Source organism: Cnephaeus nilssonii (assembly GCF_951640355.1).
Source record: "Cnephaeus nilssonii genome assembly, chromosome: 3".
Classification (NCBI taxonomy): domain Eukaryota; kingdom Metazoa; phylum Chordata; class Mammalia; order Chiroptera; family Vespertilionidae; genus Cnephaeus; species Cnephaeus nilssonii.
Genome location: NC_137074.1, coordinates 111,492,672 through 111,509,917, shown reverse-complemented (window position 1 = coordinate 111,509,917; position 17,246 = coordinate 111,492,672). Strand labels below are relative to the sequence as shown.

The following is a 17,246-nucleotide window of genomic DNA, read 5'->3' as shown; positions in this document are numbered from 1 at the left end:
AATACTAAAGGGAGAAATCCAACAAGAAGAAATAATTCTGGTAAACATATACGCTCCCAATATAGGAGCACTCAAATACATAAAAAAAACTCCTGAAGGATATCAAGGGAGAGATTAGTAGCAATACAATCATAGTAGGAGACTTTAATACCCCACTATCACCATTGGACAAATCCTCTAAACAAAAAATCAGCAAAGAAACAGTAATCCTAAATAACTCACTAGACCAGATGGAATTAATTGACATCTTCAGAACATTTCACCCCAAAGGCACAGAATATACATTCTTCTCAAGTGCACATGGGTCATTTTCAAAGATAGACCATATGCTGGGTCACAGGCAAAGTCTCTTCAAATTCAAGAAGATAGAAATTATATCAAGCATCTTCTCAGATCACAGTGGCATAAAACTGGAAATCAACTACAATAAATACAATCCAAAGAAATCAAACACATGGAGATTAAACAGCATGCTATTAAAGCTCTCTTTATTTGCAGACGACATGATATTGTAAATAAAAAACCTGAAAGACTCCATCAAAAAACTAATAGACTTAAGAAATAAATTTGGCAATGTAGCAGGATACAAAATTAACGCTAAGAAATCTATGGCGTTTCTATACACCAATAGTGAACTTACAGACAGAGAGACTAAAAAGGCCATCCCATTTACCATCGCACCAAAAAAATTAAGATACCTAGGAATAAACTTAACTAAGGAGGTAAAAGACCTATACACGGAAAACTACAGGACACTGAAAAAAGAGATAGAGGAAGACGTAAACAGATGGAAGAACATACCATGTTCATGGATTGGTAGAATCAACATCATTAAAATGTCCATACTACCCAAAGCAATCTATAGATTCAATGCACTCCCCATTAAAATACCAACAGCATATTTCACAAACCTTGAAAGAACTCTCCAAAAATTCATCTGGAATAAAAAAAAACACCCTAATAGCCATAGCAATCCTGAGAAAGTAGAATAAAGTAGGAGGGATCTCAATACCAGATTTCAAGCTGTATTACAAAGCCACTATTCTCAAAACAGCCTGGTACTGGCACAAGAACAGACATGTAGATCAATGGAACAGAATAGAGAATCCAGATATCGACCCAAACCACTATGCTCAATTAATATTTGACAAAGGAGGCATGAACATACAATGGAATAAAGACAGTCTCTTCAATAAATGGTGTTGGGAAAATTGGACAGATACATGCAAAAAAATGAAGCTAGATCGCCAACTTACGCCATACACAAAAATAAACTCAAAATGGATACAGGACTTAAACATAAGATGGGAAACCATAAAAATACTAGAGGAATCCACAGGCAGCAAAATCTCAGACATATGCCAAAAGAACTTCTTCACCGATACTGCCCCTAGGGCAATGGAAGCTAAAGAGAAAATAAACAAATGGGACTACATCAAAATAAAAGCTTTTTTACAGCAAAAGAAACTATCAACAAAACAACAAGAAAGCCCACTGCATGGGAGAACATATTTACAAATGGCATCACTGATAAAGGTTTAATCTCCAACATCTACAGGCAGCTTATACAACTTAATAAAAGGAAGATAAATGATCCAATAGAAAAATGGGAAACAGACCTAAATAGAATCTTTTCGAACGAAGACAGAAGGAAGGCCAAGAGACACATGAAAACATGCTCAACGTCACTAATTATCCGAGAGATGCAAATCAAAACAACAATGCGGTACCATCTCACACCTGTCAGAATGGCTATCATCGACAAATCAACAAACGACAAGTGTTGGCGAGGATGCGGAGAAAAAGGAACCCTCGTGCACTGCTGGTGGGAATGCAGACTGGTGCAGCCACTGTGGAGAACAGTATGGAGTTTCCTCAAAAAACTGAAAATGGAACTCCCATTTGACCCAGTAATCCCACTCCTAGGAACATATCCTAAGAAACTGGTAACACCAATAAGAAAGGATATATGCACCCCTATGTTCATAGCAGCACAATTTACAATAGCTAAGATCTGGAAACAGCCTAGGTGCCCATCAGCAGATGACTGGATCAGAAAACTATGGTACATCTACACAATGGAATATTATGCTGCCAAAAAAAAGAAGGAATTCTTACCATTTGCAGCAACCTGGATGGAATTAGAGAACATTATGTTAAGTGAAATAAGCCAGTCAATGAAAGAAAAATACCACATGATCTCACTCATTTATGGGTAATAAAGAACATTATAAACTTGAACAAAAAGATAGATACAGAGGCAGTAAAGCATCAAACAGTCTGTCAAATTACAGCAGGAAGGTTAGGGAGAGGTGGGGAAGATAAGAGATCAATCAAAGGACTTGTATGCATGCATATAAGCATAACCAATGGACGCAAAACTCTGAGGGGTGAGGGCATATATGGGAGTGGGGGGGGCAATGGTAAGATATGTACACATATAATACCTTAATAAAAAATTAGAAAAAAAGATAAAATAATAATCACTCACATTAAAAGAGCTGGAATATATGGAAAAATGCTGTATAAACACTTGGAATTCACAATGAAGGAGCTTGAAACATTGCACAAAAGTGAAAGGAGTTGTTATATATGGAAAAACGCTGTATTAACACTTGGAATTCACAAAGAATGAGCTTAAATAAGTGGACAAAAGTGAATCAAACACTGAGAATTCACAATGTAGACTAGGGAAATATTTAGGAATGTGCTTGAAACACTAGGAATACATGTTCAAAGAGCTTTAATATCTGAAGGACACAATTTAGTCACTGGGAAATCATGTTCAAAGAGCTGAGAAGTGAGTGAGATACTGTTTACATTTATTATTCTGTCAAAATGAGTTGGCGTTTTTGGAAGAAAGTTGATGAAACACTTATAAATTCATTTTCATAGATTTGATATAACCCTATGAAAGTTTTGAATACTCTTAGGAATCAAAATGATAGTTATTCTAGTGTTCAAAGTAGTAATTATTTAAAATTAAGTGCTTGTATATATGGTAAAAGGCTGTATAAACACTTGGAATTCACAAAGAATGAGCATGAATAACTGGACAAAAGTGCATCAAACACTGAGAATTCACAATGATAGACTAGAGAAATATTTAGGAATGTACTTGAAACACTAGGAATACATGTGAATAGAGCCTTAATAATGAAGGACACTGTTTAATCACCAGGAAATCATGTTCAAAGAGTAGAGAACTGAGTTGGATACTAGTTACATTTATAATTCATTCTCTATAATTCAAGCCTGAAAATCTACAACTATAGTACCCACCAAATAGCTGTGGTCCCCAATTGGAGCAAACACGCGGATTCAGAAACACTCTACACTCCACCACGGAAAGGTCAGATTTCACCTGGGATAAGGTGAGGTCTCTGGTTCTGGCAGGACAGAGAAACGTGTGCACTGTGGGAGCTGGAGTACTGGGGAAAGTCTGCACCTAGAAAATCCGTGGCTGTTGGGGCTGGCGTGATCCGTGAATGTGGAAGGGGGTCCTCAGAGTGCTAACAGAGGGGATCTCTAAAAAGCAACCCATTTTGATCTAATGCAGAAGGACAGCCTAAAAATTTTAAAAGTGTGACGGCTGCTTGGACACGGGGGCTGGGGGAGGGGGGGTGGGAGGGATGGGCAGGGAAGGAAGAACTGCGCAGACTTGTGCACAGCCCCGGAGTTCACACACTTGCGCTTTCTCCTCTTTATTTTTTTATTATTTTTTATTTTTTTAAATTTCTTTATTGATTAAGGTATAACATATTTGTCCTCATCCCCCCATTCCCATTCCACACCCCTCCCCATGCATGCCTCTCCCCCCTGTTGTCCTTAACCACTGGTTAGGCTCATATGCATGCACACAAGTCCTTTGGTTGATCTCTCCCCTATATCCCCACCCTCCCCTACCCTCCCTCTGAGGCCTGACAGTCTGATCCATTCCTCCTTGTTTCTGGGTCTGTTCTTGTTCATCAGTCCATGTTGTTTATCATTTCCCCTAGATGAGTGAGATCATGTGCTACTAGAAATACACTTATAAGAACCAAAAATGAGACAAGCAATAATGATTATGCTGAAAGGCAAATGAATCAGTCTGTAGGGAGTTTCTTTCTGGTCCAACAGTTCTTTTGAGTCCCAATTTCAATGTCAAACAGTTCCTTATGTGCACATGGCAGCAATGATATTTCAGTTCTGGATGGTGGACAAATGGTGGTAATGCAGGTCCGACCCTCTCTGGTTTGGTCCTGGGCAACCTGCAGTGACGCACAGGTGCTGTTTCTCCTCTTTAAATCCTTGCTTCTGATTGCTGAGTCCAGTGCATGGGATCACCCAGTTGGGGATACCTTAGGAGACTAGAGGGGAAAGTTGTTTTTCTGGAACCTGGGGATCAGAGCGGGGAGTCACCCTTGGAGAACCAGCTCTGGGGCAGCCCACTCGCACAAACCAATATTGAGTGCCACAGGGAAAGAAGGATCTAAGCACAGGCTAGAGAGAACCTATAGACCCAGAGGTCAATTCAGAAACACTGCCACTCAGGGGTTGAATCACAAATTGACTCTTGTGTAATCACAAATAAAGGAATACAATAAAGTAAGACACACTGCCTGCTTAAAAATCAGGACTGGCTTACAACACTGAGGAGCGGTGGAACGCAGGGAACTGCATTACTGTCCTGACTGGGAAACAGGCATGCCAAACAGAACAATAGAGGAAGTGAATGACCTTCACTACTGCACATTTTATTTTTATTTTATTTTTTTTCATCTTTTACTTAAGAAACTATTTTTTTCTCCTCACTTGATTTTTCCTTTTCAATTATTACATTTTTATTATCAACCAGTATTATTACTACTAATATTTTACCTTTTTAAAAAAAAGTGTCATTTTATTTTCTCTTTATTTTACCTTGAGATTAGTGTTCTACATTCTATTCTCATCTTTCTTTAGCATCATTCTACTCTATCTCAACTCCACCTTTATGCCATCACTCTCTTCCTAACTTTTCCCCTTTTGTTGTCCTGTTTATCTTACCTTTCTCGTGCTTTAGATTTTCCCTATTCTTTCTTTTTACCCCCTGTTAAAATTTCACCCTACTTATATATCTAATTTCCAATCCCCTGCTCCAAGTTCATATACACCACTGTCTTCTCTGTCTTCACTATCCAAAAAATTGTTTTTCTCTCTGTCCTTTTGTTGTTGTTTGCTTGAATGTTGATAATACCGATTTTTAATGCTTGTTTGTGAGATTGTTTTGCTTATTCTTTTTTTGTTTTTGTTTACTTTGTTTTTTTGCTTCTGTTTTTCCTCACCTTGCTTGTTATTAGCTGTCATTTGTAGTTTGTATTCATCTCCAAGTACTTGTTGCTGGCATTTGCTGCGATTAGTGGCTGTTCTATTGGAGCTTTCTTCCCAAATATATAGTTTGTTCCCCTTTTCTTTTTTATTCTCTTTCTTTTCACTCTTACTTTTTTATTTTATTTTCCCAATTTCATTTTGGCACTCATTTCTTTTTTATCCTCTTCTTCTTTCTCTCCTATCCCCTAATACGCCTTTCTCTGGTGGTCTCCTTTATTTGGGGTTATTAATATAATCAATACATTACTGTTCAGTGACTTGTGTGTTGTACCTGGTTGTGTTGTATTTTGTGCCTTTAGATCAATGCAGGAGAGAGAGAACTACATAACCAGACACACGGAGAAGCGAGACCATGGGGAGACAAAGTACCAGCCCACATACAAAGGAAAAGCAGGCATCACCAGAAAAGGAAGTAAACGAAATGGAGGCAAGCAATCTGTCAGAGAAAGAATTCAGAGAAATGGACAGAAGGTGGCTGAAAAGAATGGAATACAAATTCGATAATATGAGTAAGAACCAAGAGGAAATGAAGAAGAACCAAGAAGAAATGAAAAATGACATTGCTGCTGTAAAGAACTCAATAGAAAGCATCAAGAGTAGACTATAAGAAGCAGAGGACTGCATCAGTGAGCTAGGAGACAAGGTAGGAAAAAATTCCCAAGTAGAGCAGCTTCTAGAAAAAACAATTAAAAAGCAGGAGGAGAGCCTAAGGGAACTTTGGGACAACACAAAACAAAACAATATCTGCATAATAGGGGTTCCAGAAGGAGAGGAATCTGAACAAGAAATAGAAAACCTGTTTGAAGAAATAATGACAGAAAACTTCCCTGATATAGGGAAGAAAAAACCCCACACAAAACCAAGAAGCTCACAGAGTCCCAAGCAAAATGAACCCCAAAAGACTGATGCCAAGGCACATTATAATTAAATTGGCAAACACCAATGACAAAGTAAGAATCTTAAAAGCGGCCAGAGAGAGACAGAAAGTTACATACAAAGGAACCCCCATCAGACTAGCAACTTATTTCTCAACTCATCAGGCCAGAAGGGAATGGAATGAAATATACAAAGTCATGCAAAGGAAGGGTCTGAATCCAAGAATACTGTATCCAGCAAGGCTATCAATCAAAATTGAAGGTGAAATCAGGAGCTTCACAGAAAAAAAAAAAAAAAAGAATAAGGGAATTTATTACCACCAAACCAGCAATGCAAGAAATGCTAAAGGGTATGCTGTAAAAAAAAAAAGAAAGAAAGAAAGAAAGAAAGAAAGAAAGAAAGAAAGAAAGAAAGAAAAGAAATAGCAAGTGAAGAAGGAACACAGGGGTAAAGAATAAAAATGGCGACAAATAAGTACCTATCAATAATAACTTTAAATGTAAATGGATTAAATGCCCTAAATCAAAAGAGATAGGGTAACCGATCAGATAAGAAAACATGACCCATATATCTGCTGTTTACAAGAAACCTACCTAAGAAAAAGAGAGACACACACAGACTGAGGGTGAAGGAATGGAAAAAGTTTTTTCAGGTGAATGAAATGAAAAAAAAGATGGGGTAGCAATACTTATATCTGACAAATTAGATCTCAAAGTGAAGGACATAACAAGACATAAGGAATGCCACTTCATAATACTAAAGGGAACAATCCAACAAGAAGAAATAAATCTGGCAAACATACATGCACCCAATAGAGGAGCACCCAAATACATAAAAAAAATTCCTGGACGATTTCAAGGGAGAGATTGACAGCAATACAATCATAGTAGGAGACTTTAATAGCACACTATCACCATTGTACAAATCCTCTAAACAAAAAATCAGCAAATAAACATCAATCCTAAAAGAATCACTAGACCAGATAGAATTAATTGACATATTCAGAATATTTCACCCCAAAGCCACAGAATATACATTCTTCTCAAGTGCACATGGGTCATTTACAAAGATATACCATAAGTTGAGTCATAGGAAAGGTCTCTTCAAATTCAAGAAGATAGAAATCATATCAAGCATCTTCTCAGATCACAGTGGCATAAAACTGGAAATCAACTACAATAAAAACAATCCAAAATTCAAACACATGGAGACTAAACAGCATGCTATTAAACAATGACTCGGTTACCAGAGAGAACAAGGAAGAAATAAAAAACATCCTGGCAACAAATGACAATAAAAACACAACAATCCAAAATCTGTGGGACACAGCGAAAGCAGTCTTGAGAGGGAAATTCACAGCTTTACAAGCCTACTGCAAAATAACAAGAAAAAATGGTAATAAATTACCTAACCCTACAACTCAAAGAGTTAGAAAGAGAACAACAAGAAAAGCCCAGTGTAAGCAGAAGAAAGGAAATAATAAAGATCAGAGTGGAGATAAACTACATTGAGACCAAAGAAACAATACAAAAGATCAACAAAACCAAGAGCTGGTTCTATGAAAGGATAAACAAGATTGATGAACTTCTAGACAGACTCACCAAGAAGCAAAGAGAGAGGACCCAAATAAACAAAATCAGAAATGAAAGAGGTGCTATAACAACAGACCCCACCGAAATACAAAGGATTGTTAAAAAATACTATGAACAACTCTGTTCTAACAAACTAGACAACCTGGAGGAAATGGACATATTCCTAGAAAAATATAACCTTCCAAAACTCAATCAAGAAGAATCTAAACATCTCAATAGGCCAGTAACTATGGAAGAAATTGAAGCACTCATCAAAAAACTTCCAGCAAACAAAAGCCCGGGCCAGACGGCTTCACAGGGGGAGTTTTACCAAACATTCAAGGAAAATCTAAAACCTATCCTTCTCAGACTATTCCAAAAATGTCAAGAGGAAGAAACACTTCCAAGCTCCTTCTATGAAGCCAGCATCACCCTAATACCAAAACCAGATAAAGACTACACAATGAAAGAGAATTACAGGCAAATATCCCACGTGAACACAGATGCCAAAATCCTCAACAAAATTCTAGAAAATAGGATTCAGCAATACATCAGAAAGATCATACACCATGACCAAGTAGGATATATCCCAGGGATGCAAGGATGGTACAATATCCGCAAATCAATAAATGTGATACATCACATAAACAAATTAAGGGAGAAAAATCACATAGTCATATCAATTGATACAGAAAACGCATTTGACAAAATCCAACACCCTTTCTTGATAAAAACTCTCATCAAGGTGGGAATAGAAGGATCATACCTCAAAATAATAAAAGCTATATATGGTAAACCCACAGCTAATGTCATACTCAACGGGCAAAAACTAAAACCATTTCCCCTAAGAACAGGAACAAGACAGGGATGCGCACTCTCACCACTCCTGTTCTACATAGTACTGGAAGTATTAGCCATTGAAATTAGACAAGAAGAAGAAATAAAAGGCATCCAAATTGGAAAATAAGTAAAGCTGTTCTTATTTGCATATGACATGATATTGTACATAAAAAACCTGAAAGACTCCATCAAAAAACTAATAGACTTAAGAAATAAATTTGGCAATGTAGCAGGATACAAAATTAACGCCAAGAAATCTATGGCGTTTCTATACACCAATAGTGAACTTACAGACAGAGAGACTAAAAAAGCAATCCCATTTACCATCACACCAAAAAAATAAAGATATCTAGGAATAAACTTAACTAAGGAGGTAAAAGACCTATATGCAGAAAACTACAGGACACTGAAAAAAGAGATAGAGCAAGACGTAAACAGATGGAAGAACATACCATGTTCACGGATTGGTAGAATCAACATCATTAAAATGTCCATACTACCCAAAGCAATCTATAGATTCAATGCAGTCCCCATTAAAATATCAACAGCATATTTCACCGACCTAGAATGAACTCTCCAAAAATTCATTTGGAATAAAAAAAGACCCCAAAAAGCTGCAGTAATCCTGAGAAAGAAGAACAAAGTAGGTGGGATCTCAATACCAGATTTCAAGCTGTATTACAAAGCCACTATTCTCAAAACTGCCTGGTACTGGCACAAGAACAAAATATAGATCAATGGAATAGAAGAGAGAACCTAGAAATCAACCCAAACCACTATGGCCAATTAATATTTGACAAAGGAGGCATGAACATACAATGGAGTCAAGACAGTCTCTTCAAAAAATCGTGTTGGAAAAATTGGACAGATACATGCAAAAAAAATGAAACTAAACCACCAACTTACACCATACACACACAAAAAAAAAACCCTCAAAATGGATCAAGGACTTAAACATATGACGAGAAACCATAAAAATACTAGAGGAATCCACAGCCAGAAAAATCTCTGACATATGCCGAAGAAATTTCTTAACTGATACTGCTCCTATGGCAATGGAAACTAAAGAGAAAATAAACAAATGGGACTACATCAAAATAAAAAGCTTTTTCACAGTAAAGGACCATCAATAAAACAACAAGAAAACCCACTGCATGGGAGAACATATTTGCCAATGATATCAACGATAAGGGTTTAATCTCCAACATTTACAGAAAACTCATGCAGCTTAACATAAAGAAGATAAACAACCCAATCGAAAAATGGGCAACTGATCTAAATAAGACAGAAGGAAGGCCAAGAGACATATGAAAACCTGCTCAAAGTCACTAATCATCAGAGAGATGCAAATCAAAGCAACAATGCGGCATCATCTCATACCTGTCAGAATGGCTATGATCAACAAATCAATAAATGACAAGTATTGACGAGGATGCAGAGAAAAGGAACCCTTGTGCACTGCTGGTGGGAATGCAGACTGGTGCAGCCACTGTGGAGAACAGTTTGGGGTTTCCTCCAAAAACTAAAAATGGAACTCCCATTTGACCCAGTAATCCCACTCCTAGGAATATACCTCAAGAAACTAGAAACACCAATCAGAAAGGATATATGCACCACTATGTTCATAGCAGCACAAATCACCATAGCTAAGATTTGGAAACAGCCTAAGTGCCCATCAACATATGAGTGGATTAAAAAACTGTGCTACATCTATACAATGGAATACTAGGCTGCGGTAAAAAGGGAGTTCTTACCATTTGCAACAATATAGATGGAGATGGAGAGCATTAGGCTAAGTGAAATAAGCCAGTCAGAGAAACATAAATATCACATGATCTCACTCATTTGTGGAATATAATGAACAACATAAACTGATGATCAAAAATAGATCCAGAGACAGAGAAACATCAATCACAACGTCAAACCTCAGGGAAAGTAGGGGATGGTGGGGATAAGGGGGAGAGATCAACCAAAGGACTTGTATGCATGCTTATAAGCCTAATCAATGGACACAGACAAGAGGGGGGTGGGGCATAAATTAGAGGTGGGGGGCAATGGGGGAATAAGGACACATATATAATACCTTAATCAATAAAGAAATTTTTTAAAAAGTTATTTTCATACAGCTGATATGACAGTATGAATGTATTCAAAACTCTTAGAAATCACAATGATAGGCTAGTGTTTAAAGTAGTAATAATTTAGGTTTAAAGAGCTGGTATATATGGAAAAACGCTGTATAAACACTTGGAATTCACAATGAATGAGTGTGAATCACTGGACAAAAGTGAATCAAACACTGAGAATTCACAATGATAGACTAGGGAAATATTTAGGAATGTGCTTCATACACTAGGAATACATGTTCAAAGAGCTTTAATATCTGAAGGACACAATTTAGTCACTGAAAAATCATGTTCAAAGAGCTGAGAAGTGAGTGCAACACTGTTTACATTTATTATTCCATCAAAATGAGTTGGCATTTTTGCAAAATGTTGGTTAAACACTTAAAATTTCATTTTCATAGAGCATTACTTCTATTGAGAAGTAATGTCTGGGAAAATTCCTTAAAAAGAGCAATAAACACACTACACCACAGTCTTGGAAACCACTAGGAATTCACTGAAAAGAAGCAACGAACTGGACAAAATAGTTAGAAAACATGTGAAAATGTCTTCTCAAAGAGAGGGAAAAGAAGTGTAAGTTGTTTGGACAATGTGGGATAAAAACTTGGTTAGGGAGAAGTAAGCACACAGTACCTCAGTCTTAGAAACTACTAGAAATTCACAGAAAAGCAACAGGAAACTGGACAAAATTGTTAGAAAACACATGGAAATGAGTTCTCAATGAGAGGAAAGAGTACAAAAAGTGTTTGTACTTTGAGGCAAAATCCCAGAAATAGAGCAATAAGCAAACTATACCATAGTTGTAGAAATTACTAGGAATTCAATAAAAAGTAACAAGAAACTTGACAAAATTGTTAGAAAACACATGAAAAGGATTCTCAATGTGAGGAAAGAGTTCAGAAAGGGGTTTTCAATCTTGTGGAAATTACTGAACTAGAGCAATAAACACACTATACCAGTTTGAGAAACCACTAGGAATTCACTGAAAATTAGCAGTAGCCTGTACAAAACAGTTGGAAGACAAGTGTAAATCACTTCTCAAATTCAGAAAATGGTGCAGAAAGGTTTTTCTACAATGGGCAGAAAAATCCTTGTGAAGAGGAGGAAGCACACTGTAACTCCTTTCTAGGAACCACTAGGAATTCACAGAAACGCAGCAGAAAACTGGACAAAATAGAGAACTCAAGGAAATCTCTTCTCAATGTGATGAAAGAGTAAAGTACGCAGTTTGTACAATGCGGGATAAAAACTTGGTAAGGATAAGTAAGCACACTGTACATCAGTCTTAGAAACTACTAGGAATTCAAAGAAAATTAACAGGAAACTGGACAAAACACAGAATTCAAGGAAATGTCTTCTCAATGTGAGGAAAGATTACAGCAACTCTGTACAATGTTGGGAAAAATCTTGGTATTGAGAAGTAAGCACACTATTCCTGGGACTTGGAATCTACTAGGAATTCACAGAAAAGCAACAGAAAACTGGACAAAATAGAGAACTCGAGGAAATGTCTTCTCAAAGTGAGGAAAAGTACAGAAAGGCATTTGCAATCTCTGGGAAATTCCTTAAATAGAGCAATAAACACACTACCCCGCAGTCTTGGAAAACACTAGGAATTCACTGAAATAAAGCAATGAACTGGACAAAACAGTTAGAAAACATGTGAAAATTTCTTCTCAAAGAGAGGAAAAAGAAGTGTAAGTTGTTTGGACAATGCAGGATAAAAACTTGGTAGGGAGAAGTAAGCACACAGTACCTCGGTCTTAGAAACTACTAGAAATTCACAGAAAATCAACAGGAAACTGGACAAAATTGTTAAAAAAAAAAACACATGGAAATGAATTCTCAGTGAGAGGAAAGAGTACACAAAGTGTACTTTGGGGCAAAGTCCCAGAAATAGAGCAATAAGCAAACTATACCACAGTTGTAGAAATTACTAGGAATTCACTGAAAAGTAGCAAGAAACTTGACGAAATTGTTAGAAAACACGTGAAAATGACTTCTCAATGTGAGGAAAGAGTTCAGAAAGGGGATTGTGATCTGGAGGACATTCCTGAACTAGAGCAATAAACACACTATACCAGTTTTAGAAAACACTAGGAATTCACTGAAAAGTAGCAGTAACCTGTATGAAATAGTTGGAAGACAAGTGTAAATCACTTCTTAAATTTAGAACATAGTGCAGAAAGGTGTTTGTAACAATGCATGTAAAAATCCTGGTGAGGAAGAGGAAGCACATGGTACTTAGTTGTAGAAAACACTAGGAATTTACAGAAAAGCAGCAGGAAACTGGACAAAATAGAGAACTTGAGGAAATATCTTCTCAATGTGAGGAAAAGTACAGAAAGGAGTTTGCAATCTCTGGGAAATTCCTGAAATAGAACATAGAACACAATACACTACAGTCTCTAAACCACTATGATTTCACTGAAGGGAAACAATAATCTGGACAAAATAGTTAGAAAACACATGAAAATGTCTTCTCAAAGTGAGGAAAGAGAACAGTAAATTGTTTGTACAATGCGGGAGAAAAACTTGGTAATAAGAAGTCAGCACACTGTACCTCAGTCTTAGAAACTACTAGGAATTCACAGAAAAGCAATAGGAAACTGGACAAAATAGTTAGAAAACACATAGAAATGACTTCTCATTGAGGGGAATGAGTACAAAAAGTGTTTGTACTTTGGGACAAAGTCCCAGAAATAGAGCAAAAAGCAAACTATCCCACAGTTTTATAAACCACTAGGTATGCACTGAAAAGTAGCAGTAACCTGTAAGAAATAGTTTGAAGAGAAGTGTAAATCACTTCTCAAATTCAGAAAATAGTGCAGAAAGGTGTCTGTACAATTCGTGGAAAAGTCCTGGTGAAGAGGAGAAAGCACACTGTACCTCAGTCCTAGAAACCTCTAAGTATTCACAGTAAAGCAGCAGGAAACTGGACAAAATAAAGAACTCAATGTGAGGAAAGAATACAGAAACTCTGTACAATGTGTGGAAAAATCTTGGTATTGAAAAGTAAGCACACTATTCCTTTGACTTGGAATCTACTAGGAATTCACAAGAAGGAACAGGAGACTGGACAAAAGAGAGATCTCAAGAAAATATCTTCTCAATGTGAGGAAAAGTACAGAAAGACATTTGCAATCTGGGAAATTTCTGAAATAGAACATAAAACACACTACACCACAGTCTTTGAAACCACTAGGAATTCACTGAAAAGAAGCAATGAACTGGACAAAACAGTTAGAAAACACGTGGAAATGTCTTCTCAATGTGAGGAAAGACTACAGTAAGCAGTTTGTACAATGCAGGATACAAACTTGGTAACGAGAAGTACGGACACTATACCTCAGTCTTAGAAACTATTAGGAAGTCATACAAAAGCAGCCAGAAACTGGACAAATTAGTCAAAAACCACATGGAAATATCTTCTCAATGTAAGGAAAGAGTACAGAAACTTTGTACAAAGGGGGAGAAAATCTTGGTATTGAGGAGTAAGCACACTATACCTCAGTCTTAGAATCTACTAGGAATTCAGAGAATAGCAGCAGGAACTGGACAAAATAGTTAGAAAACACATGAAAATGACTTCTCTCTTGAGGAAAGAGTTCTGAAAGGTGTTTGCAATCTTGAGGAAATTCCTGAACTAGAGCAATATACACACTATTCCAGTTTTACAAACCACTAGGAATTCACTTAAAAGTAGCCGTAACCTGTACAAAATAGTTGCAAGACAAGTGTAAATCACTTCTCAAATTCAGAAAATAGTGCAGAAAAGGTTTGTACAATGTATGGAAAAATCCTAGTGAAGAGGAGGAAGCACACTGTACCTCAGTCCTAGGAACCACTAGGTATGTATTCCTAGTAAAGCAGTAGAAAACTGGACAAAATAGAGAACTCAAGGAAATGTCTTCTCATTGTGAGGAAAGAGTACAGAAACAATGAACAATGGGGAATGGGGAGAATCTTGGTATTGAGAAGTAAGTAAACTATAACTGCATCGTGGAATCTACTAGGAATTCACAGAAAACCAACAGGAAACTAGACAAAATAGAAAACACATGGAAATGACTTATCAATGAGAGGAAAGAGTACAGAAAGGGGTTTGCAATCTTGGGGTAATTCCTGAAATAGAGCAATAAACTCACTATACCACAGTCTTTGAAACCAGTAGGAATTCACTGAAAAGAAGCAATGAACTGGACACAACAGTTAGAAAAAAATTTGGAAATGTTTTCTCAATGTGAGGAAAGAGTACAGAAAGGGGTTTGCAATCTTGATGAAATTCCTGAACTAGAGCAATAAACACACTATACCATTTTTGGAAGCCACTAAGAATTCACAGAAAAACTGCAGGAAACTGGACAAAATACAGAACTCGAGGAAATGTCTTCTCAATATGAGGAAAAGTACTGAAAGTCGTTTGCAATCTCTGGGAAATTCCTAAATAGAGCAATAACCACACTACACCACAGTCTTTGAAAACACGAGGAATTCACTGAAAAAGAACCAATAAACTGTACAAAACAGAAAACAGGTGAAAATGTCTTCTCAAAATGAGGCAAGACTACAGTGAGTTGTTTGGACAATGCGGGATAAAAACTTGGTAGGGAGAAGTAAGCACACTACACCTCAGTCCTAGAAACCACTAGGAATTCAGAGAAAAGCAGCAGGAAACTAAACAAAATGGAGAATTCAAGGAAATGTCTTCTCAATGTGAGAAAGAGTACAGAAACTCTGTACAAAGTGGGGGGAAATCTTGGTATTGAGGAGTAAGCACACTATTCCTGTGACATGGAATCTACTAGGAATTCACAGGAAAGCAACAGAAACCTGGACAAAATAGAGAACTCGAGGAAATATCTTCTCAATGTGAGGAAAAGTACAGAAAGGCATTTGCAATCTCTGGGAAATTTCTGAAATAGAACATAAAACACAATACACCACAGTCTTTGAAACGACTAGGATTTCACTGAAGAGAACCAATAATCTGGACAAAATAGTTTAAAAAAACACATGGATATGTCTTCTCAAAGTGAGGAAAGAGAACATTAAGTTGTTTGTACAATGCGGGAGAAAAACTTGGTAACGAGAAGTAAGCACACTGTACATCAGTCTTAGAAATACAGGTAATTCACAACAAAGCAACAGGAAACTGGACAAAATAGTTAGAAAACACATGGAAATGACTTCTCAATGTGGGGAATGAGTACAAAAATTGTACTTTGGGTCAAAGTCCCGGAACAGAGCAATAAGCAAACTATCCCACAGTTTTAGAAACCACTAAGAATTCACAGTAACGTATACGAAATACTTGGAAGCCAAGTGTAAATCACTTCTCAAATTCAGAAAAGAGTGCAGTAAGGTGTTTCTACAATGTGCGGGAAAATCCTGGTGAAGAGGAGGAAGCACACTGTACCACAGTACTGGAAACCACTAGGAATTCATAGAAAAGCAGCAGGAAACTAAACAAAATAGAGAACTCAATGTGAAGAAAGAGTACAGAAAATCTGTACAATGTAGGGAAAAATCTTAAATTTTGGTATTGAGAAGTAAGCACACAATTTCTTTGACTTGGAATCTACTAAGAATTCACAGAAAAGCAACAGGAAACTGGACAAAATAGAGAACTCCAGGAAAAGTCTTCTCAATGTGAAGATAAGTATAGAAAGGCGTTTGCAATCTTTAGGAAATTCCTGAATTAGAGAATAAACACAGTACACCATAGTCTTTGAAACCACTAGGAATTCACTGAAAAGAAGCAATGAACTGGACAAAACAGTTAGAAAACACGTGGAAATGTCTCCTCAATGAGATGAAAGATGACAGTAAGCAGTTTGTACAATGCAGGATACAAACTTGGTAACGAGAAGTAAGCACACTATACCTCAGTCTTAGAATCTACTAGGAATACACAGAATAGCAGCAGGAAACAGGACAAAATAGATAGAAAATACATGAAAATAAATTCTCTATATGAGGAAAGAGTTCAGAAAGGAGTTTCAATCTTGAGGAAATTCCTGATCTAGAGTAATAACCACACTATTCCAGTTTTACAAACCACTAGGAATTTACTGAAAAGTAGGAATTCACTGAAAAATAGTAACCTGTACAAAATAGTTGAAAGAAGAGTGTAAACACTTCTCAAATTCAGAAAACAGTGCAGAAAAGTGTTTGTACAATGCGTGGAAAAATCCTGGTAAAGAAGGGGAAGCACCCTGTACCTCAGTACTAGATACCACTAGGAATTCACAGAAAAGCAGCAGGAAACTGGACAAAATAGAGAACTCAAGGAAATGTCTTCTCACTGTGAGGAAAAATACAGAAACTCTGTACAATCTGGGGAAAAATATTGGCATTGAGAAGTAAGCACACTATTCCAGCGACTTGGAATCTACTAGGAATTCACAGAAAAGCAGCAGGAAACTGGGCAAAATTGTCAGATAGAACGTGGAAATGTATTCTAGATGTAAGGAATGCG

At 36.9% G+C, this 17,246-nt stretch overlaps 1 protein-coding gene across 1 annotated transcript in view; it reads right to left on the bottom strand.

The window, feature by feature from the left end:
* Positions 1 to 4,145: 4,145 nt before the first annotated feature.
* The window catches only part of PCOLCE2 (procollagen C-endopeptidase enhancer 2), a 202,759-nt gene continuing 189,658 nt past the window's right edge, over positions 4,146 to 17,246 (bottom strand). Inside the window, exon 9 of the mRNA XM_079767106.1 lies at positions 4,146 to 4,349. Within this exon, the coding sequence (XP_079623232.1) occupies positions 4,342 to 4,349 (8 nt within the window). The 3' untranslated portion in view covers positions 4,146 to 4,341. The remainder of the gene's footprint in view (positions 4,350 to 17,246) is intronic.